General features: G+C 43.4%; 1 protein-coding gene across 1 annotated transcript in view; it reads left to right on the top strand.

Annotated features, from left to right (window-relative positions):
• TNXB (tenascin XB) overlaps positions 1-23,345 on the top strand; it is a 184,173-nt gene that overhangs the window by 29,751 nt on the left and 131,077 nt on the right. Inside the window, exon 2 of the mRNA XM_073598403.1 lies at positions 15,484-15,716. Within this exon, the coding sequence (XP_073454504.1) occupies positions 15,512-15,716 (205 nt within the window). The 5' untranslated portion in view covers positions 15,484-15,511. The remainder of the gene's footprint in view (positions 1-15,483; positions 15,717-23,345) is intronic.

Raw genomic sequence — 23,345 nt, 5'->3', positions numbered from 1 at the left:
TTATTACCATCAATATTTTTTTTATAGCATTGAAGAAGGGGGGGCCTTTTCCCCCTGAAAAACACTGGCTATTATTAATCAATGAATGTGTTAATAATCATTGACCTATGTGACCTTACGAGGTGTTCCTATCCCTAAAAAGAAAAAAAAATGAAATAAAGAACTCCTTGGCCAGGGTTCCATGGAACTCTAGGGTTCCTCCAGAGGTTGCTAGGAGTTCCCTCTTGAGCAGTGAGCAATTCTGCCTCTTGGATAAGTTCCCACTGACACCATTGATCTTTTTAGCTATTTGTAAATAGCTAAAAAGCTAGGGGTAACTCTTCCCAATGACCACAAGTGTAAAGTGGCTAGTAAATATGTAATTAACTACCCTTCCCTTTCTGAATGAACATCCTGAGTTATCGGTAGTGTGTGTTTGAGCTCTGGGGTGCACACCCTAATGCAAAAGGCTGTGCACAGCTATGATTGGGACACCTGCCTTTACATGCACATGATCTTTAATGACGTCCCAGACTTAGTCCGGAGGGTTCAATATAGAGTTGGCTCACCCTTTGCAGCTATAACAGCTTCAAGTCTTCTGGAAAAGCTGTCTACAAGGTTTAGGAGTGTGTCTATGGGAATGTTTGACCATTCTTCCAGAAGCACATTTGTGAGGTCAGGCATTGATGTTGGACAAGAATGCCTGGCTCACAGTCTCTGCTTGAATTCATCCCAAAGGTGTTCTGTTGGTTTAAGGCCAGGACTCTATGCAGACCAGTCAAGTTCCCCCCAGTCACCCCAAACTCGCTCATCCATGTCTTTATGGACCTTGCTTTGTGCACTGGTCCAAATCATTTTGTGCAGGGAGAATTATGGTGTGGGGTTGTTTTTCAGGGGTTGGGTTTGGCCACTTAGTTCCGTTGAAAGGAACTCTTAAGGTGTCAGCATACCAAGACATTTTGGTCAATGGCTTGCTGAGAGGCTTAGCCGGGTGGCAGTCCAGACATATGGGCGCAATGTTTCACAAGCCTGGACTGGCTCTGTGACATCAGCCGACAGCAGGCTTCAGCCTGCTGTCTGCTGAAAACAGTTCACAATAGCGCAGAATGATCTGAACTCCTGTGATCCACAGGAGAAGTACAGCCAAACGAGTGTTGGATATACTTCCCCTTTAACCACTTCACCCCCCGGAAGACTTTACCCCCTTCCTGGCCAGAGCACTTTTTGCGATACGGCACTGCGTCGCTTTAACTGACAATTGCGCGTCGTGCAATGCTGTACCCATACAAAATTGATGTCCTTTTTTTCCCACAAATATAGCTTTCTTTTGGTGGTATTTGATCACCTCTGCGGTTTTTATTTTTTGCGCTATAAACAAAAAAAGAGAGACAATTTTGAAAAAAAAGCAATATTCCTTAAATAAATTTCCCCAAAAAATATATTTCTTTCTTTCTTTCTCAGTTTAGGCCGATACCTATTCTTCTACATATTTTGGGTAAAAAAATCGCAATAAGCGTATATTGGTTGGTTTGCGCAAAAGTTATAGGGTCTATAAAATAGGGGATAGATTTATGGCATTTTTATTATTATTTTTTTTTTATTAGTAATGGCTGCATTCTGCGATTTTTATCGTGACTGCGACATTATGACGGACACAACGGACACTTAAGACACTATTTTGGGACCATTGTCATTTATACAGCGATCAGTGCTATAAAAATGCACTGATTACTGTATAAATGACACTGGCAGGAAAGAGGTTAAACACTTAGGGGGGGAATCAAGGGGTTAAGTGTGTCCTAGGGAGTAATCCTAACTGTGGGGGGGATGGGCTACCACTGACATGACAGTGATCATTGCTTTCGATGACAGGGAGCAGTAGATCTCTGTCATGTCAACTAGGCAGAACGGGGAAATGCCTTGTTTACATAGAGTTACAGAGTACGCAGCGGCGTGTGTGCCCACAATACGGCATCTTGAAGGGGACATATCTGTCGGCCCATTGTGCCGACGTATATCGTCTTGCACTGGTCGGCAAGCAGTTAACCCCTTCCACTGTCATTAGTACAGTAACAGTGTATAGTTTTAGCATAGTTTTAGCACTGATCACTGTATTAGTGTCACTTTTGATGCCAGTGTCAGTTAGTCAATTAGTATACCCCTCAGCCAGGGTCAGCTAGTCTCAGATTGCCTGCCACACTAGTCGCTGATCATTGCCATTACTAGTATATATAAAAAAAAAATTCCAGTATACTGTATGTACCATATTATGTAAATGCTATAACTTTTCACACAAACCAAATAATATACATTTATTACATGTAGCAGAATACATTTTGGATTAAATTCATAAAGAAAATTGATTTTTGAATTTTTTTATTGGATATGTTTTATAGCAGAGTGTTAAAAATATTATCTAGTTTTTTTTTTCAAAAAATTCTGTTTTTTTTTCATTTATATATAAAAAATAAAACACCCAGTGGTGATCAAGTACCACCTAAAGAAAGCTCAATTTGTGTGAAATAAATGACATCAATTTCATTTGTGTATAGTGTTGCATGGCCACGCAATTGTCAGTTAAAGTAGCGCAGTGCCAAATAGCTTGGTCATGAAGGGGGTATAACCTTCGGGAGGGCAAGTTTGTTTTATTTATTTATTTATAACAGGTACTTATATGGTTCTGTCAATTTACGCAGCGCTTTACATATACATTGTACATTCACATCGGTCCCTGCCATCAAGGTACTTACAATCTAAGGTCCTTAACTCACATTTATACATACACTTATAGGGCCAATTTAGACAGAAGCCAAATAGCCTCCCAGCATGTCTTAGGAATGTGGGAGGAAACCAGATAACCTGGAGAAAACCCACACATGCACAAGGAGAACATGCAAACTCCAGGTAGGTAGTCCCGTGGTTGGGATTCAACCAACGACCCTAGTGCTGCTAGGCAGAAGTTAAGAGTTGTATCTTCTTTGTAAGATCAGAGATACAAGCTATTTTGGGAAAATCTCACACTAGGTTCCTGGAGGGTTATAAGAACCTGGTGTAGTGCTTGTAGAAGAACTACAAATACCAGTTTTGGATGAAGTTTTTCTTTATGTTCCTGGTCATAATGTTACAATCTATCTAGCCCTGATTCCTGACAATTATGGAAGCTAAGAGGAGGCAGGCATGAAGATGAGTCATTCTGCCCCGAAGTACTTAGCCCACACATGGGACCAATCACCTCTCATCACTTCAAACAACAGGAGCAATGTGTTTGGTTAATGTGGGTATTTGGCTCCAATTTGCATCACTTTTTATGCGTCAGCCCAAGTTTGTGATCTAAAATCGGAAAGACTCTGTAGTTCCATGGTTTCTCCATATTTATAATAACATCACTCTAGAGTTCTGGACACAAGACACGAGTTATGTAACTGAAAGTTCTGCGGCAGCCAGAAAAATTATTAGAGGAAATGGAATGTGTTAGTTACAAGGAAAAAGGTGTTCATTACTGAATTGCTCATACAAGATGCATGGTACCTGGTTAGTGTTTTAAGCTCAACTTTAGCCAAACCCTCACTGTTGAGAAGCAAAGGTGTACCAATTAAAAAGCGAGGCCAGCAGCAGGCTTTGCCCAGTAATGACACAGAAGGAAAATTCAAGTGAACCTGTGCTTTGGCTAGGGATGGTTGAATTGTTTGGACCGAGCATAAGTTTGGTCCGAACATCGCTTGTTCAGGTGTTTGTCGAACACCCAAATTTTATGTGCGCTCGGCGAGCACACAGTCAATAGGGTGTTAGGGAGCAGGGCCGGGAATCCGGCCACCGCATCCTTAACAACGAATGGGTCATCAGCTGTCAGTGGGCTACCCTGCTGACAGCTGAATGTAAAAAAAAAAAAAAAGGCCAAAAATAAAAACGGCATGGGGTCCCCCCAAAATCCATACCAGACCCTTATCCGAGCATGCAGCCTGGCAGGCCAGGAAAGGGGGGGCAGGTGAGGCCCCCCCCCGAACCATACCAGGCCACATGCCCTTAACATGGGGGTGTGCTTTGGGGGAAGCTCTTCCCCACAACCCTGGCCGGTGGTTGTGGGGGTCTGCGGGCAAGGGGCTTATGAGAATCTGGAAGCCAAGGGGGCCTCCATATCCCAGCCCCCCCATGTGAATGAGTATGGGGTACATTGTACCCTTACTCATTCACCAAAAAAAAGTGTAAAAAAAAAAAAAGAGCCAGTTTTTGACAATTCCCTGTCCATTCAATTTTGACACCTGCCGCACGGCCGGATTAAAAAAAAAAGGGAAAAAAAGCTTTGCCCCCGAAAAAGGCTGACCACCAGCATGCATCAGTAGGTGATGTCAAAAGGGGTGGGGCCACCGGGTGACATCACCAGGTGGCCCTGCTCCTTACCTTTTTAAGAACTGTCACACGGCAGGGCAGGCATTTGGCGGTTAGCCTTCCTCATGGGCAAAGCATTTTTTTGTTTGTTTTTTTACATAGGGGGACATTGTTTTTTTAATTTTTTTTAATAAAGGAATTTTCAAAAACTGGCTCATGTCTTTATTTGTTTTTGGACCTTTTTTTTTGGTAAATGAGTAGCGGTACAATGTATCCCACACTCAATCACATGGTTGGGGCGGGATCTGGGGGTCCCCTTGTTAAGGGGAGTCCCAGATTCTGATAAGCCCCCTGCCCACAGACCCCCACAACCACTACCCAGGTTGTCAGGAAGAGGCCCTAATCCGTGTGCCCGGCTCCTAATGTACATGCAGGGCACCGAACACATGGATTCCAATGGAGTTTTTTTTAGAAGCAGGTATTTAGAGCCAGAGGCTCTATTTGTCTTCAAAAAAGGGTGAACTCAAGGTGCAGAGCACTGCACCCTGAGCCCACCCAGATGTGTAACAATAACAAATTAATATTCGCTATTGTCTTCCTGATTCTCCTCCTCGCCAATCAGGAAGTGTGTCCTGAGACCCGTCACCCGATTGGCCGAGAGGAGAAGCGATTCTGTTGGCCGCCTAGAAGGAGGAGGGAGGAAAGGCACGGCGGAAGCCTCAGTGATGCAGAGGAGGAGAAGACGCAGGGGAAGCTGCCACCTGCTGCCCGGAGGAAGCGCTGCCTGCAACCAAAGCACCCCCCCATGTTGACGGCATGTGGCCTGGCATGGTTGGGGGAGGGCGCTCGCTCGCCCCCCCCCTTTCCTGCATGCTCGGATAAGGGTCTGGTATGGATTTTGGGGGGGACCCCACGCCATTTAAAAAAAAAATTGGCACGGGGTTCCCCTTAAAATTCATACCAGACCTGAAGGGCCTGTTATGCATGGGGGGGGGGGGGCATGCTGTTTTTTTCCCGTTCTTATTTTTGCGATAGCTGGCAATGGCTTGCTACCGCAAGTCAATTTAAATGTCATTTTTTTCTTTAGAAATGTCAGTTTTGCAGTGGCTTCTATACATGGTACAGGTGTGCCACTTTACAGGCAGACTAAGGTGACCCCCCAGGCACTATATTTAAAGGATTTTTTCATTTTTATTGTTTCACTTTAAGCATTATTAAAATCAGTGCTCTGATAAAAACGATCTTTAAAAAAATAAAATAAAAAAAAGCATTGATACATGTCCCCCAGTACCCCCATACCCTTTTTATGGCCAATAACTTGCATATAAGCCTTCAAAATGTGGACTTTTGATTTTTCATTTTTGGGTCCCATAGAATTTAATAGAGTTCGCAGCTTGGGGCCGAACTTTTTCCCTATCCTGGAGTTCTGGTGCGAACCGAACAGGGGGGTGTTTGATCCATCACTAGCTTTGTCCATGGATGGCAAAACAAAGCAGATTTTCTGGAGGTAGCAGGGAATTATTATTATTACTATTATACATAATTTATATAGCGCCAACAGTTTGCGCGGCGCTTTACAACATGAGGGCAGACAGAACAGTTATGATACAATACAGGAGGAATTATATCTAGGACCCCACAGCAGCAGTCCATGAAATCACTTCCGGCGCTTAGTTCCCTTATGCTCCAGAAACTTCCTTCAGAGGCAGGTGGGAATAATCAAACATTCAGCTAAGGAACCCCCGAAAAGACCAAAACAATCAATCACTGTTGCATTCACCACAATGGAGCTGAAAACGAAATTTACCTAATAACCTTACCAGAAGAAGGCTATACACTCGTAACTCTGGTATCCAATTTCCTGGGGATGGCCTTGGGCTAGATTTTTTTTCTTTTTTCTGCTTGACCTAATTGAAATTTTTAGAGTTTAGATCTTCGATGAGGGGTAGAATCATTTGGCATCATTTGGATGGGGGTTGTAATTGTACTAGGTATATTTTTTCTTTTCTTTTCTTTTCTTTTCTGTAAAACACTTATTTTGTATGAACAATAAAATCAATAAAAAGTATTTGACAAAAAATAGTATAATCAGTTTAATAGCAGAATAAAAATATACAAGTGATGCAAAGAAAGTATAAACATGTATATAGACATACATTTAATGTGGACCTAGCATCCAATGTATTTGTTCATGTTGCATGCATGTATGTTAAAGCGGAGTTCCATCCAAAAATGGAACTTCCGCTTTACGGGAAGGTGACCCCCTGACATGCCACATTTGGCATGTCATTTTTTTGGGGGGGGGGGGGAGCCGGTACCCTCTTTTTACAGGATTCCAGCTCCCACTTCCTCCCAGCGCACCGCAGCACTAGAAGAGAGATCACCTCTCCCCACTCCCTCTCGACAATCATCTGGGACACGTCACAGGTCCCAGATGATTGCCCGGCCAGTCATGGCGCACCACGCGGCTCGCGCATGCGCAGTACGCGTCTGGCTGTGAAGCCAAAGCCGGGCGCCCACGGTGACTATACCGGCGCCTTTGTTCCCCCGCATCGCTGGACCCTGGGACAGGTAAGTGTCCGATTATTAAAAGTCAGCAGCTGCAGTACTTGTAGCTGCTGACTTTTATTTATTTATTTTTTTAAGCAGAACTCCGCTTTAAGTAATATATAAGTTTACCACCTCCAGATATTTATTCTTTATATATAATTTATATATTATTATCCAGATATTCCAGAGACTTAGGAAATGCTTCCTCATGTGCCTGCAGCAGACTGTTAGCATTGTATCAGCCTAGGCAAAGTCACTGCAACTAGAGGCCAATGACTCCTTTTTATTTTACTATGTTTTTAATAAAAAAAGTTAAAGTGGAAGTCCATGCAAAAACTAAAATCCCTGCATTTATAGCCACCAACATTCTTACACTAACCTCTCTAGCACCGAAAATAAATCAGTATACATACCTCTTCTACAGGCGATCCGACCCGATCTCCAGCGGCGGAAGCTCTGCTGAGTACACATCCGACAATGGTTGTGAAATGAATGGGGAGTGACGTCACACATAGAGTTTCTATGGGGCTTCTGTTGTCGGACGTGTCCTCTACACCCTCCTCCACAGCGAAGCCACGGCTGACACCTCAGCATGAGATCAGAGCTTCCGCCACTAGAGATTGGGTCGGATCGCCTGTAGAAATGGTATATATACTGATTTTTCTTTTCAGGGCTAGAGAGTAAGGATGAGCTCCGGCGTGTTCGCACACTCCACGTCGGAACTGCGCTGCGCTAATCACAGGCAGTTAGACATTTTCCGATCTCTGCAGCCTCACATCAGGAAATGTCTCACTGCCTGTGATTAGCGCAGCGCAGTGCCGACTTCCTGGTGGGCTCTGCATGTGGAGTGTGCGAACACGCCGGAGCTCATCCTTACTAGAGAGGGTTAGTGTTATGCCCTGTACACACGGTCGGATTTTCCGACAGAAAATGTTCGATGGGATCCTTTTGTTGGAAATTCCGACCGTGTGTAGGCTCCATCGAACAGTTTCCTGGTTCTCCAATTTTCCGACAACAAAATCCGTTTGTGTAAATTCTGATAGTGTGTACACAATTCCGACGCGCAAAGTGCCACGCATGCTCAGAATCAAGCAGCACTGGCTATTGAACTTCATTTTTCTCGGCTCCTCGTGCGTGTTGTACCTCACCGTGTTCTTGACGTTTGGAATTTCCGACCAACTTTGTGTGACCGTGTGTATGCAAGACAAGTTTGAGCCAACATCCGTTGGAAAAAAAAACATGGATTTTGTTGTCGGAATGTCCGATCGTGTGTACGAGGCATTAGAATGTTGGTGGCTATAGATACAGGGATTTTAGTTTTTGCATGGACTTCCACTTTAAGCTTTTCAGAAAAATGATGCTGTCGCTGTATACTGTAACCTGTCAGCAATTTATTCATCCAAAAATGTAAAGTTACTGAAAGGTTCTTTTTTTTAGGTAAACTTCACCCATAACCAGTCTAGTTTTCCTTTAAGAAGTCACCCAACAATATAATTGTTGCTGTTGGGTTCTTACCACATTTTCTGTAGCTGAATAGACATTACACATAATGTGATCAGCACCTGTCCATGCCCTCGACCATTCATGTGCTTCCACCCAGCTCTGCACAGCGGCTTGGCCTGAACCTGATCGAGGTTGTTGGGATAATCATTGAATGGTAAGTGAAGCAAAAATTCAGACAAACAGATAAAGTCACGTCTTTGGAGAAACGTGCAGACATGCACAGAGAAGGCTGCTCTTCTTTTATCCAAGAAAAACAGAAAAAGCATCTGACCACAGAACGCAGCCAGAATCATCTTTGAATGTAAAAAAAAAACCCCTTTTAGATGTAAGATAAGAGTCATTACAAAAAAGAAAAGCTCCGGCCAAGCAGCTAAATACACATTTGAAATACAATACATGCATGTGAACAGCTTTACCTGCTAAGTACTTGTCATACTGTCCTGCCAGTTTGCTGTTACACTATTCAGCCTGAGCATAACAGCACTCTGTGGGGGTGACAGCCTACTGCTCTACAGTAAAACCTCGGATTGCGAGTAACATGGATTACGAGCGTTTCGCAATACGAGCTGTTTTTTAAAAAAATACTCTGACTCGATTTGCGAGTGTTGTCTCGCAAGACGAGCAGGGTTCAAGCCCCTGGGGTGTGCAGTACCGCATGTGGCCAGAGGTGCAGGGGCACCGGTGACATTCGAAGCTGCTCAGAGACACTTGAAAACACTCAGTTTCTGAGTGTCTCCGAGCGTCTCCGAGTGGCTCCGCCACCTCCCCACCTCTGGCCACATGCGGTACTGCATACACTAGCAGTGACACTGGAACTAATTATCAGAGTTTCCATTGATTCCTATGGGGAAACTCGCTTTGATCTACAAGTGCTTTGGATTACAAGCATGCTTCTGGAACGAATTATGCTCGTAATCCAAGGTACTACTGTACTTTAATCACCTCATTACCTCTATCGTACAATTGAAACCAAAAACCAGGTAGACCAGACAATAACTTCTAAAATCCCTGGGATGTCACAATACACAGCAACAGTATAATTTATCAGAAAGGCTCCAGCTTGTATCGTTAAATAGCCATCTCTTAGCTCCAGTCAGTGGCTTTGTCTAGGCTGAGATTATGTAATCGGTCTGCTCCAGGCAGCCAGCAGGAGCATTTCCTCAGTCTCTTCTCCTCCCGTACCCCCCCCCCCCCCCCCCCGTGATTACACTGCAACATCGTAACTCTGCAGCAGGTCACAAGAGATGCCACCAGCAAGTTTACTTGTGTGATGTAAGACCAACATCTGGGGGGCATGTAATGTTGCCTGTAAACCAAGCAAATATTACCCATGCCTTGGCACTTTAATACAGGGGTCCTAATCAGTCCGGAAATTACAGTGCCCTGCCGCACAAGTCTTTTACTTCCAATTTTCTTGTTGGTGTGCTGGCATCTCTTCGTAATGGGATGGGTATACACCCATCATAGGCAACTGTAATACCTGTTGAGGAGATTTCTCCTCACTACCTGTTAGGACAGAAATCATGGTTTCCTCCAAAGCTATGTGGGAGGAACTCACTGCACTCCCACCTGTCCGCCCATCACTGGAGTACACAGAGTGACTTAAGCTGGCCATGCACTGATTGAAATTTGGCCGGTCAGCAGGGACTGGAGAAATTTCAATCTATGTATGGCCAGCGAGGTTGTACAGAAGTCAATCTAGTTTTTTGGCTCCTCTGTAAACATCAGAGCAGTGTGTAATTATTTTTGGCTGTTTTGGGTCTCACTGGCTGCAGGCTTGACTACTTTGACTACTTCTCCCTGCCTTTTGGATTCTAGAATATAGTTGGTTGGTAGAGGCAGACTTTTGGCCTAAATATTTATGTGGCCTCAGCCAATCCTTGGGAGGGGAGTGCCCAGTAGGTGGCTGATGAGTTTGAGGCCTGGAGTAGCAGGGTTCTTGTCTAGGAGGAGAAGATCCTTCTGGGCAGTTTAGCTGAAGTCTGCAGGAGTGGTTGTAAACCCTTAAAGACCACTTTTCATTACAGGTAAGCCTATAAAAAGTCTTACATGTAGCTACCGTGGATATCTCCCAAACCTGCACGGTTTAGGAGATATCCCCTGTACCAGCATGTGCAGATGTCATCGGCACATGATCACTGAAGCAAAGGCTTGTTCGTTCACAGCGTCTTCCTCCTCAGTGGCTTCCCTGCTCCTTCCCTCGGCATGGTGGTCAATATAATTGCTTCTCCTCTTGGCCAATGGGGTCTCAGGTCAGGCCAGGAGGAGAATCGGGAAGACAATAGTGAATATTAATTTGCTATTGTCACACAACTGGGTGGGCTCAGGGTGCAGTGCTCTGCACCCCGAGCCCACCCTTTTTTGAAGGCAATTAGGGCCTTCGGCTATAATCATGTGCTTAAAAAAAAAAACCCATTGAAATCCATGCAAAATTTTTATATATGACACAAGTTTTTACAGCCACTTAATATTTCAGTTCCCTTGTTTTTAACCTTGGTGGGTATCCTGTAAGGATGGCTGGACTTGTGCTGGGGTTTCGGGAAGTGACACGTTGCTTCCAGTTTTCAGTTGAGTGGTTCCAGATTGTGTTGGGGGTTCTATAATCGGCGCCAGTTGCCCATGCCTCGTGGACGCATTTTCATCTTGGTGAAAGGGATGGAAAATTCAAAACCTTTCCACATTTTCCAGTTTACACCCAAAAGACATACATCATGGTATAGCAAATTAAAAGTAAGGTACGCCATATGGCCAAGAGCTTGTGAACACCTAATCATTAAACATACAGTGCCTTGAAAAAGTATTCATACCCCTTGAAATTTTTCACATTTTGTCATGTTACAACCAAAAATGTAAATGCATTTTTTTGGGATTTTATGACCAACACAATGTGATATTAGACCAACACAAAGTGACACATAATTGTGAAGTGGAAGGAACATGATAAATGGTTTTCAACATTTTTTACAAATAAATATTTGAAAAGTGTGGTGTGCATCTGTGTTCAGCCCCCCGAGTCAATAACTTGTAGAACCACCTTTAGCTGCAATTACAGTTGCAAACATTTTTGGGGATGTCTCTACCAGCTTTGCACATCTAGAGAGTGAAATTTTTGCCAATTCTTCTTTGCAAAATAGCTCAAGCTCAGTCAGACTGGATGGAGAGCGTCTGTTAACATCAATTTTCAAGTCTTGCCACAGATTCTCAATTGGATTTAGGTCTGGACTTTGACTGGGCCATTCTAACACATGAATATGTTTTGATCCAAACTATTCCATTGTAGCTCTGGCTGTATGTTTAGGGCTGTTGTCCTGCTTTGAAGGTAAACCTCCACCATGGTCTCAAGTCTTTTGCAGACTCTAACAGATTTTCTTCTAAGCAAGGTTTGGAACAAGAGAATCTGGATGCCGCACACTAGATGAAGTTGAAAATTCTTCTTTATTGTAAAAATAGGATCATCAAAAATACAGGACAATCAGGCAGATGGTACAGACACAGCTGACGCGTTTCGCACTCTAGTTTGAGTGCTTACTCATAGCTGGTTTTCTTCTAAGATTGCCCTGTATTTGGCTCCATCCATTTTCTCATCAACTCTGACCAGCATCACTGTCTCTGCTAAACAAAAGCATCCCCACAACATGATGCTGCCACCACCATGTTTCATGGTGGGGATGGTGTGTTCAGGGTGATGTGCAGTGTTAGTTTTCCGCCACACATAGCGTTTTGCTTTTAGGCCAAAAAGTTCAATTTTGGTCTCACCTGACCAGAGCACCTTCTTCCACATGTTTGCTGTGTCCTCCACATGGCTTCTCACAAACTGCAATTGGGACTTCTTATGGCTTTCTTTCAACAATGGCTTTCTTTTTGCCCCTCTTCCATAAAGGCCAGATTAGTGGAGTGCACGACTAATAGTTGTCCTGTGAACAGATTCCACACTTGAGATGTGGATCTCTGCAGCTCCTCCAAAGTGATCATGGGCCTCTTGGCTGCTTCTCTGATTAATGCTCTCCTTGCCTGGCCTGTCAGTTTAGGTGGACATCCATGTCTTGGTAGGTTTGCAGTTGTGCCATACTCTTTCCATTTTCGGATGATGGATTGAACAGTGCTCTGTGAGATGTTCAAAGCTTGGGAAATTTTTTTTTAACATAACCCTGCTTTAAACTTCTCCACAACTTTATCCCTGACCTGTCTGGTATGTTCCTTGGCCTTCGTGATGCTGTTTGTTCACTAAGGTTCTCTAACAAACCTCTGAGGGCTCCACAGAACAGCTGTATTTATACTGAGATTAAATTACACACAGGTGGACTCTATTTACTAATTAGTTGACTTCTGAAGGCAATTGGTTCCACTAGATTTTAGTTAGGGGTATCAGAGTTAAGGGGGTTGAACACAAATGCACGCCACACTTTTCAGATATTTATTTGTAAAAAAATTTGAAAAGCACTTTCCTTCACTTCACAATTATGTGCCACTTTGTTTTGGTCTATCACATAAAATACCAATAAAATACATTTACATTTTTGGTTTTAACATGAAAAAAATTGGAATATTTTAAGGGGTATGAATACTTTATCAAGGCATTATACATCCAAAGCAGGAACCACCTTTATTGTGGAGAACCCCTTGTATTGCAATATTAATAAATGTAAGTGTTTCCAGCAAAATCTTGGCTGATTCCTTGGACTCTAATCGATTCACTATGTCTTTCCAGTCCCATATCATTCCTGCATAGATATCGAATGATAATCAAATAGAATTTGGAATGAACCTGATGAAAATGCAGAAACATGAGACCCTGTAATTCACCCTTTTATGTTACAATGGTGTAGAATGATTACATATCCAGCCATAATGACATTCCCCTAACTCCATCTGGAGCTCACAGCATTCCGTCATGAGAGGTACGAAGTTTAATACTATTATAATGAGGAACTTGCTCTGTATAAAAAAAGATGTTTAGGTTTTGGCTGGATGTACTCCGTATTTACATAAACTCAGTTTTAATTGCTGTCTAATGATGTGATGCTGTGCGAGGTCTCCAGTTGGGGGGGGTACTGTACATGGTTCTCCAGAAAGGCTTGATTGGGAGACCTTGTCGGGGATGTCCCTGGGGGCAGACATGGATTGTTTGCAGGCTTTGTGCTGATATTGTACAGGCTATAACAAGCCATATGGATTTCATACAATGCAAATGCTTTAATTGTCCACAATCATCTTTTTCTCCCTCCTCCTTGCCTCTTACGTCCATGGCTCTCTCACCTGTCTTTACTTATCCATGTATGCGTTTCTCTATTCTTCCTTCTTCAATATGATTGCCTCATTTCCTATTCCCTTCCAACTCTCCAAATTCTCTTATTCCCTCCGTCACTCTTTCTCACGCTCTGCTTTTATGACCCTATCAGTTCTGCACTATGACACAGCCATACATGTCTTTATTCTAATTCTTTCTTTTTTTTCTTTTATCTGTTTTAAATTTTATCCCTCCCCCCTTTTCTATCCTTCTGCTTCTTCCTCCCCTTCTTCTTCCCACATTTATCATTCAACTTTAACTCACCTTTCTCTCCCATCTCCTCACCTTTTCCGCACCTTTCCTTCCCACTCCATATCGCCTCCTCTTCTCCAGTTCCACCTATCCTCTCCTTTCCACTCCACCTATCCTTCCCTCTCCTTTTCATTCCACCTCTCTTATCCCTCCAACTCTTCCTTTCCTCTCCTTCCTGTTCTGCCTCTTCCCTCCTTCCACCTTCCTCAGCCCTCTCCTTTCAATAACCAACTCTCTTCTCCTTCCCACTTAATTTCCTTTCCTACCTATGCCACCTCCCCTTTCCTTCCCACTCCATCTCTTCTCTCCTCCCCACTTCCCCTCCTGTCTCCTTTCCCCTCCATCTCTTCTCCCCAGTTCGCCTCTTCCCCTTCCCATCTCTCCTGTTAGTCCATTACATCACTCAGCTACCTTCCACCTCACCTCCCCTTCTCCTCCCATTACTCCTCTCTTTTCCACTCCACCTTTTCTCTTCATCCACTCCACCTACTCTCTCCTTTTCATTCCATCTCTTCTTCATACTTCATTTTTTCTCTATCTCCCATTTTATCTCTTCTATCCTTCTCCTTCCATATCTCTTTTCCTTCCCACTTCACATCTTCTATCTTTTCCCCTCCATCTCTCCTCAAATTCTTACTCCAACTCCCTCTCCTTCCCATTACACCTCTCTTATCCCTCCAACCCGTCCGATCCTCTCCTTCCTGTTCTGCCTACTCCCTCCTTCCACCTTTCACACTCCTCTCCTTCCCACACAAACTCTCTTCTCCTTCCCACTTCATTTTCCTCTCCTCCCCACTCCTCCTCCCCTTTCCTTCACACTCCATCTCTCCTCCCCACTTCACCTTCTGTCTCCTTCCCTCTTCATCTCTTCTCCCCAGTTCACCTCTCCTCCCCTTCCCTGTCCATCTCTCCTGTTCGCCCACTTCATCTTTCCCATTACGGCTTTCATCTACTTTCCACCTCACTTCCCCTTCTCCTGCCATTTACTCCTCTCTTTTTCACTCCACCTCTCTTTTCCACCCACTTTATCTCTCCTCTCCTACCCACTCTACCTTTTCTCTTTGTCCACTCCACCTCACCTATCCCTTCATCTCTCCCCTCCCCCACACTCCACTTTTCCTCCTGCCCACTCAATTTCTTATTTCCATTTTTTTTCTTTTCCATTCTATCTCTTCTTTTTCTCTCCTGTCCACTCAATCTCTCCTGTTTCTCTTTTCCTTTTTTAACTTTTCCACACCATCTCTTCTTTTCCCATTGTCTCCCCCTAAGTTCTTCTTTTCATTTTCTTTTCCTCTCTATCATCATCCTTTCCTTTCTATCTCTCTTCTTCCTTCTTATGCCCCATCCTTATTTTCCATTTTCAACTCTCTCTATTCCTCCTTAGCTCTTTTCTCTGTTGGTCCTTCTCCCTCTTCTCATCTGTTCTTTTATTTCATGCACCCCACATGTCTCCCTTTCTATATCTTGGTCTTTTGCTTGCATTCTCTTTACACCTCTTCTTTCCTCTTCATCTCATCCCTCATAATCTGTCTTTTGTTCCATATGCTTCCTTTTAATATATATGTATCTTCTCCTTCTCTTCACAGGTGATTCAATTTTTCTCCAAAGCTACTAATGATGTCCCTCCTTTCATTGTCCCTCATAATCATCTTGTTTGGGGGATCGCTCTCTGCTCCTCGAACCACCACCCAGCCGCAGTGCCCAGAGGCAGAAGGGATCCAACACTTGTTGAAACGCCTGCTCATTTTGGAAAAGTTGGTGAGGGACATAAAGGGACAATGTTCACCACCCTGCTGTGGCAATGTGCAGAGTGGTGCTGGTAAGTGAGAAGATTTTATATTACTGACTGGCAACTTGCTAAATTAACAGGGCTTCATTTTCAATTCCTTTATCACACAATGCCCTCTTGAAATGTTTAAGGAACTCATTAAAACCCTTCATGTAATATAAATGAAAAAAAATCTACAGGGAGACTGTGATCAAAAGGCTGTGTATGCCAAAGGTACACGTGACGGCATGGGCTAAGACTGTACACTGCATTGCACATGCTTCCGAGTCAATGCACAATTTTCACAAAATTACTAGTAGACAGCTATAGTTATTTTATTTTTATTTTTTTGCAGATGAGACTTATACAATCTCTTTTACTATAAAAAACTCTACCTCTAGCAACTTTTTTTTTTTACTAATTATTTTATGTAACTGTACAAGAGAGGGCAGTGTGTGGGTGGGTGCAGCGTTGTGCGAAGGCAATAACACACACTTATGCCCCGTACACACGGTCGGATTTTCCGATGGAAAATGTGTGATAGGACCTTGTTGTCGGAAATTCCGACCGTGTGTAAGCTTCATCACACATTTTCCATCGGATTTTCCGACACACAAAGTTTGAGAGCAGGATATAAAATTTTCCGTCAACAAAATCCGTTGTCGGAAATTCCGATCGTGTGTACACAAATCAGACGGACAAAGTGCCACGCATGCTCAGAATAAATAAAGAGATGAAAGCTATTGGCCACTGCCCCGTTTATAGTCCCGACGTACGTGTTTTACGTCACCGCGTTCAGAACGATCGGATTTTCCGATAACTTTGTGTGACCGTGTGTATGCAAGACAAGTTTGAGCCAACATCCGTCGGAAAAAATCCTAGGATTTTGTTGTCGGAATGTCCGAACAAAGTCCGACCGTGTGTACGGGGCATTAGTCTAGGTGCAAATAATGGAACTTATAATAAACTAAAAGGAAAAACAATTCACAACAATTATGGTGGAAGGAGGCCCAACTGGGACACTCACAAATGCCAACAGCTTGTAGCAGAGCAGGTTTCAGCCAAACTGACAGCGTCTGTCTGAAGGGGTGGAATGTGGCCTGACCGATACGAGCCCAAATGGGAAGGTGCTCAAGGAGAGTGGCTTAGCCCTAAGTTTCCCTACAAATCTAGAATCTTTACCTACCGCTAATACTGTCCTTGGCAGATGGGTGACCTGCACTACACTACCCACACGCTGAATGCACCCCAAACCCAAGAGCCAGGGTGTAAAAAAGTTTCTGCCACACCTAAGATGGCTGCCAGAGTCACATGGGCGGCCAGCATCCAACCGGATCGCTACACCAGTGATTCAGGAAACCATAGAGGAACCATATTCCTCTTGGCTTCCTCTCCCTCTACACTGCTACTGCGGATGCCTTGTCATAGTGGAGGAGGTCGTAGTGGTGGAACAGTGATCAAGGAGCATCTTCTGGGTCAGATGATATATTTGTCTGAAATCTGCATTTGAATGGCATTTAAATGACTTATGGCATGTAAATGTAAGTTCTAGAGAAGGAAAAGGTTGGGTGTGGGGAAAAGCTGAACATTTGTAAGGCAGTATGTGGTCAAACCAGATTGGAGAGGTTTTTTTTTTAGAATTTTGAATGGTATTATATTTATACTTGACAGCCCAGCAATAGTTCATACCAATAACTTTATGTTCCTTTTATTTTATTTATTTCTTCAGGTAATTTGTAAGTGAAGTGAGGAAAAACATAAGATTAAAGAACTGTGTATCTAAACCCAAGAACAAAAATGTAAAACATTGCAGCTTAATAGTCCTTTGATGAGGTTAATGCAGCGTACACACGAGCGGTCTTTCCGGCAGAAAAGGTCCGACGGAACGATTCCGTCGGATATTCCAATCATGTGTGGGCATCATTGGACCTTCATCGGACCTTTTCTGACGAAAATTCAGACGGACCTAGAAATAGAACATGTTTCAAATCTTTCCGACGGACTCGATTCCTATTGAAAAAAACGTTCGTCTGTATGCTAGTCCGACGGACCGAAAACTACGCAAGGGCAGCTATTGGCTACTGGCTATGAACTTCCCTATTCTAGTCCGGTCGTACATCATCACGTTCGAAAAGATCGGACTTTGGTGGGATTGTGTGTAGGCAAGTCAGTTTCGGAGTTCAGGCAGATAAGAAGTCCGCTCGTGTGTAGACGGCATAAGAACATTTTCTTCAAGTAAAGAAAAAATGCCCTGGCCGAAATCTATTGTGCTTGTAATCTTAAACAATGTTATCAGCCCTCCAAGTTCTCTGTTGTGGACAACAGAATATCCCCTATATATTAAGAAAATAAAGAGATGGGGACAAATTTGTCATCCAAATCAGGGGAGCAGCCAAGGGTGACAACGCTGATCCACCATAGATACAGTACAGTGAGGGGGGTCTTGTTAGCCTAGGACAGAGTGCTACTGGCAGGATCACCAAGTATTAATAAAGAAAAATAGGCTGCAATATATTATTATTTTTTTTTGGTTTTAGATAAACTTTTAGTACTTTGAAAAAGTATATCTTTACCCAGGAACATGCTTGGAGGGCCACATGGGGTTCCTGAGCGGCAAGTTGATCATCGCTTTTCCGTCTGAGATTTTTCAGTCATTAAAACAGTAAATAAGCTAACACATTACACAGCATTACGTGGCCCATACAAGTGTATTAACTTACATTATCATTAGACATTACAGCACGCATATTACAGAAGTATAGACGGGGCTGTTGTAATGTTTAGGGTGGTGTGATTTTTCCAAAAGCCCTTCCTAATGGAACATTTTTTAAAATGGAATATTTTCATTCCACCAGTTATCTGTCACCCTCCCTTGCATCCATCCCCTCCCAAAACAATCTGGTTATAGTCCTTTGAAAAGTTTATGTAGAAGCGTTGAAGGTATTCACACATCCCCCCCCCAGCCCAGAGGGTGTAGTTTTCATGATAGTAGGCAAAAACATAAAATAATTCCATTATGCCTCTCTGGCCCACAGCTCATCCAGAACGTCTGGTTTATAGCACAGGCACACAATAATATTAGACTTTATGCAGCTTATATACAGTTGTTTCCAGCTTATTAGTTTTCATCAATGTACGCTAAGTACAAAAGCCAATGTGGATAGCACATCCAATTACTAGTGTACACAGAGGGCCTCTGGGCAACAGAGAGCGTAGTCTGTAACTCCCAACACAAGGACATAGGAGACAGTATTAGGCAGCAAGTCATATCATCTTCCCATTCCCAATAAGGCTGTATATCAAAGTGAATTTGCAAAGCTCACAACTGTCCCTGATTTGGAGGGACTGTCCCTGATTTGGAACAAAGTCACTCTGTCCCTCTTTCCTTCTCATTTGTCCCTCATGTTGGTCTGATCCAGTGGTGGCTGGTGTTTTTTTGTTTGGGGGGGTAAACACCGCCCCCTCCCCCACGGCACCTCAAGCCCCCCCACCTCTGTCTGCCGGTCCACCAGCACTTACCCCATCGGCGGCGGGGATGGGCGGGCACATCGGGCAGGGGATCAGACTGCTGCGGGCATCTGGCAGCGTTTCCTGTGTCCTCTCCTCTTCTGAGATCACAGCAGCTTCTGCCATGCGTCTCCTCCTCTCCTTCTAGGCATCCAATAGGATCGCCTGACCTTTCAGGCAATCGGGAAACAGGTAACAGACCCGCGCTTCCTTATTGGTGGAGAGGCGATTCAGGGTTAGAAAAGTGAATATTCATTTGCTTTTCTAACATACCTGGGTTGGCTCCTTGCGGAATGCTCTGTGCTCCAAGTCCACCCTATTTTGAAGCCTATTAGAGCCTCTGGATCTAATCAGGTGCTTAAAAAAAAAAAACACCCCCGCCACTGTAGTTCAGGCACAATGCATAGAAGCACAGTGACGTCTATTATTAAGAAGTGGAGGGTATTTGGGTACAACACAGACCCTCCCTGGATCAGGAAGTCGCTCCAAACTGGATGAAAGAGTCAGGAGGAAACTGGTCAGAGAGGTTACCAAGGGGCCTACAGCAACTCTGAAGCAGTTGCAGGAATTTATGACAAAGAGCTGCCATTGTGTGCATGTGACAACATTATCACAAATTCTCCACAAATGTGACTTGTATGGGAGGGTGCAAGAAAAAAGCCTCTCCTCAAGAAAGGCCACATGCAGCCATGACTGAGCTTTGGCAAAACGCATCTTGAAGATTCTGAGGCCACATGGAAAAAGGTGTTAGGGTCAGATGAGACTAAAATTGAATCATTTGGCCTCAACACCAAACGATATGTCTGGTGGAAATCCAATACAGCTCACCATCCAAATAACACCATTCCTACAGTAAAGCATGGAGGTGGTAATATTATGGGGGTGGGAGGGGGTGTGTAACATCCTGTTATGGGGATGTTTCTTTGCAGCAGGCCCTGGGGCACTTGTCAGGATAGAAGGAAAAATGAATGGGGCAAAATACCATCATTTTCTTGACGAAAATCTGCTGCCCTCTGCCAGAAAGTTGTCAATGGGAAGAAGGTTTACCTTCCCACATGAAAGTGACCCAAAGCACACAGCAAAAATGACCACATAGTGGTTGAAGGAGAAAAAGGTGAATGTCCTTGCATGGCCTAGTCAGAGCCCAGACTTAAACCTCATTGAAAATCTGCTGAATGACTTGAAGACTGAAGTCCACAAATGGTCACCATCAAATTTACCTGAACTTGAGCAGTTCTGCAAAGAAGATTGGGCAAATATTGCAGAGTCTAGATGTGCAAAGTTATTAGAGACATATCCCAACAGACTAAAGGCTGTAATTAAAGCAAAAGGTGGTTCAATAAAATACTGACACATGAGGGTGATCCTTTTTCTAACTCAGTCATTCTGTTTTTTTTTTTTAATTATTTTCTGATGTTTTGGTGTTATATCTTTCACTTGGATGCTATAAGTTGTAATGAGTAAATACAGTTGGATCAAACAAAAACTGCATCTGTCTACATTTCAGGCTGCAAAGTAACAAAATGTGATTATCTTTTCTATACCTACTGTATGTACAGCACAGTGTTGTGCTTTATAAATGTGTTTTCTTTTTTTAAGCAGCCATACTGCTAGTTTATAAATGGGACCCTAAGGGCCCATTCACACTGAAATGCAGTGCAGGAGAGTTGCATTCCCGGTCTGCATTCCAATCGCAATACCCTTGCATTCTGCTGCGGGGGGTCAGTTCAAGTTAATGACACTCCAAATGCAGGTCGCAAATGCATTGCATTTGCCCGCAGCGGCCCGCTCAGGTACGAAAGTTCCATGCAATGTGGTTGCTATACATTTCAAAAAGTAGTGTATGCACTACTTTTGGTGCAGTGTGATTTCAGCCCATTCAAATCCCGATCCAGCCTTATCCCGATCCAGGCAGGGACAGTATAGTACTTTTTACTGCCAGCAGTCCCAGCAAACACAATAAGGCAGAGGCGGATACATTGTTTTTATTTATTTATTTTTTTTTTTTAGAAATGGCTGTTTATTACTGGAACCCTATGAACCCATTCTACATAATACACCCACCTTGCCCTGTACTTTTGCTCCGAGAGCAGTGGCATCATATGTTTCCCGTGCCTGTATCTAAACATAAAGCCCAATTCAAGGCTATTGGTCCAGACGAGATTATTATACAGTAGTATCAGTTCTCACCAACAGTCCCTGCAAAAACAAAAAAGCAGATCCAGATAAATAGTTTTTGTAAATGGTAGTTTTATCAATGGGACCCTCAATTCTACATAATTGACTCACCTTGTCCTGTATTTCTGCTGTTTTAGAGCAGTGGTGCCAATTCTTCCCTTTGTCTGCGTCCAAACATAAAGCCCAATCCAAGCGATTGATCCAGACAGGATTAATATAGTATTTTTTTTCCCGTCAACAGTCCCTGCGAACACAATAAGGCAGAGCTAGGTAAATCATATTTTTTTTATAAATGGCTGTTTATAAATGGACCCTAAATGAACCCATTCTGTATAATATACTCACTTTGTCCTGTTTTTCTGATATTGGTCAAGGCAGTGTTGTTATAGTATTATTTTTTTCCCTGTCAATAGTCCCTGCAAAAATAAAAAGAAGATTCAGGTAAATAGTTTTTTTTTTTTTAAATAAATGGCCTTTTTATTTTTGGTACCCTAAATTAAATCATTCTGTATTAAATACTTGTCATTGTGCCTGTGTCCAAACATAATTCCCAATTGAAAGCTATTGGTCCTGGCAGGGTTATTATAGTATTATTTTCCTTCAACAGTCCCTGCAAAAACAAAACGCAGATTTGGGGAAATATATTTTTTTAAATAAATGGCTGTTTTTTAATGAGATCCTAAATGAACCCATTCTGCATTATACACACAGCACCCCATATTGACAGAAAAACACAGAATTGTTGACATTTTTGCAGATTTATTAAAAAAGAAAAACTGAAATATCACATGGTTCTAAGTATTCAGACCCTTTGCTCAGTATTTAGTAGAAGCACCCTTTTGATCTAATACAGCCATGAGTCTTTTTGGGAAAGATGCAACAAGTTTTTCACACCTGGATTTGGGGATCCTCTGCCATTCCTCCTTGCAGATCCTCTCCAGTTCTGTCAGGTTGGATGGTAAACGTTGGTGGACAGCCATTTTTAGGTCTCTCCAGAGATGCTCAATTGGGTTTAAGTCAGGGCTCTGGCTGGGCCATTCAAGAACAGTCACGGAGTTGTTGTGAAGCCACTCCTTCGTTATTTTAGCTGTGTGCTTAAGGTCATTGTCTTGTTGGAAGGTAAACCTTCGGCCCAGTCTGAGGTCCTGAGCACTCTGGAGAAGGTTTTCGTCCAGGATATCCCTGTACTTGGCCGCATTCATCTTTCCCTCGACTGCAACCAGTCGTCCTTTCCCTGCAGCTGAAAAATACCCCCACAGCATGATGCTGCCACCACCATGCTTCACTGTTGGGACTGTATTGGACAGGTGATGAGCAGTGCTTGGTTTTCTCCACACATAACGCTTAGAATTAAGGCCAAAAAGTTCTATCTTGATCTTATCAGACCAGAGAATCTTATTTCTCACCATCTTGGAGTCCTTCAGGTGTTTTTTAGCAAACTCTATGTGGGCTTTCATGTGTCTTGCACTGAGGAGAGGCTTCCGTCGGGGAACTGTGCAATAAAGCCCCAACTGGTGGAGGGCTGCAGTGATGGTTGACTTTCTACAACTGTCTCCCATTCCCGACTGCATCTCTGGAGCCACAGTGATCTTTGGGTTCTTCTTTACCTCTCTCACCAAGGCTCTTCTCCCCCGAAAGCTTAGTTTGGCCGGACTTCTCCCCCGATAGCTCAGTTTGGCCGGACAACCAGCTCTAGGAAGGGTTCTGGTTACATAGTTACATAGTAGGCGAGGTTGAAAAAAGACACAAGTCCATCAAGTCCAACCCACGCGTTGCCCCAAACGTCTACCATTTAAGGATTATGGAGGCCACTGTGCTCTTAGGAACCTTAAGTGCAGCAGAATTTTTTTTTGTAAACTTGGCCAGATCTGTGCCTTGCCACAATTCTGTCTCTGAGCTCTTCAGGCAGTTCCTTTGACCTCATGATTCTCATTTGCTCTGACATGCACTGTGAGCTTATAAGGTCTTATATAGACAGGTGTGTGGCTTTCCTAA

This window comes from Aquarana catesbeiana, linkage group LG09 (assembly GCF_042186555.1).
Source record: "Aquarana catesbeiana isolate 2022-GZ linkage group LG09, ASM4218655v1, whole genome shotgun sequence".
Lineage (NCBI taxonomy): Eukaryota > Metazoa > Chordata > Amphibia > Anura > Ranidae > Aquarana > Aquarana catesbeiana.
Note: the sequence above shows the minus strand (reverse complement) of the source record. Positions and strands in the feature narration are given on the sequence as shown.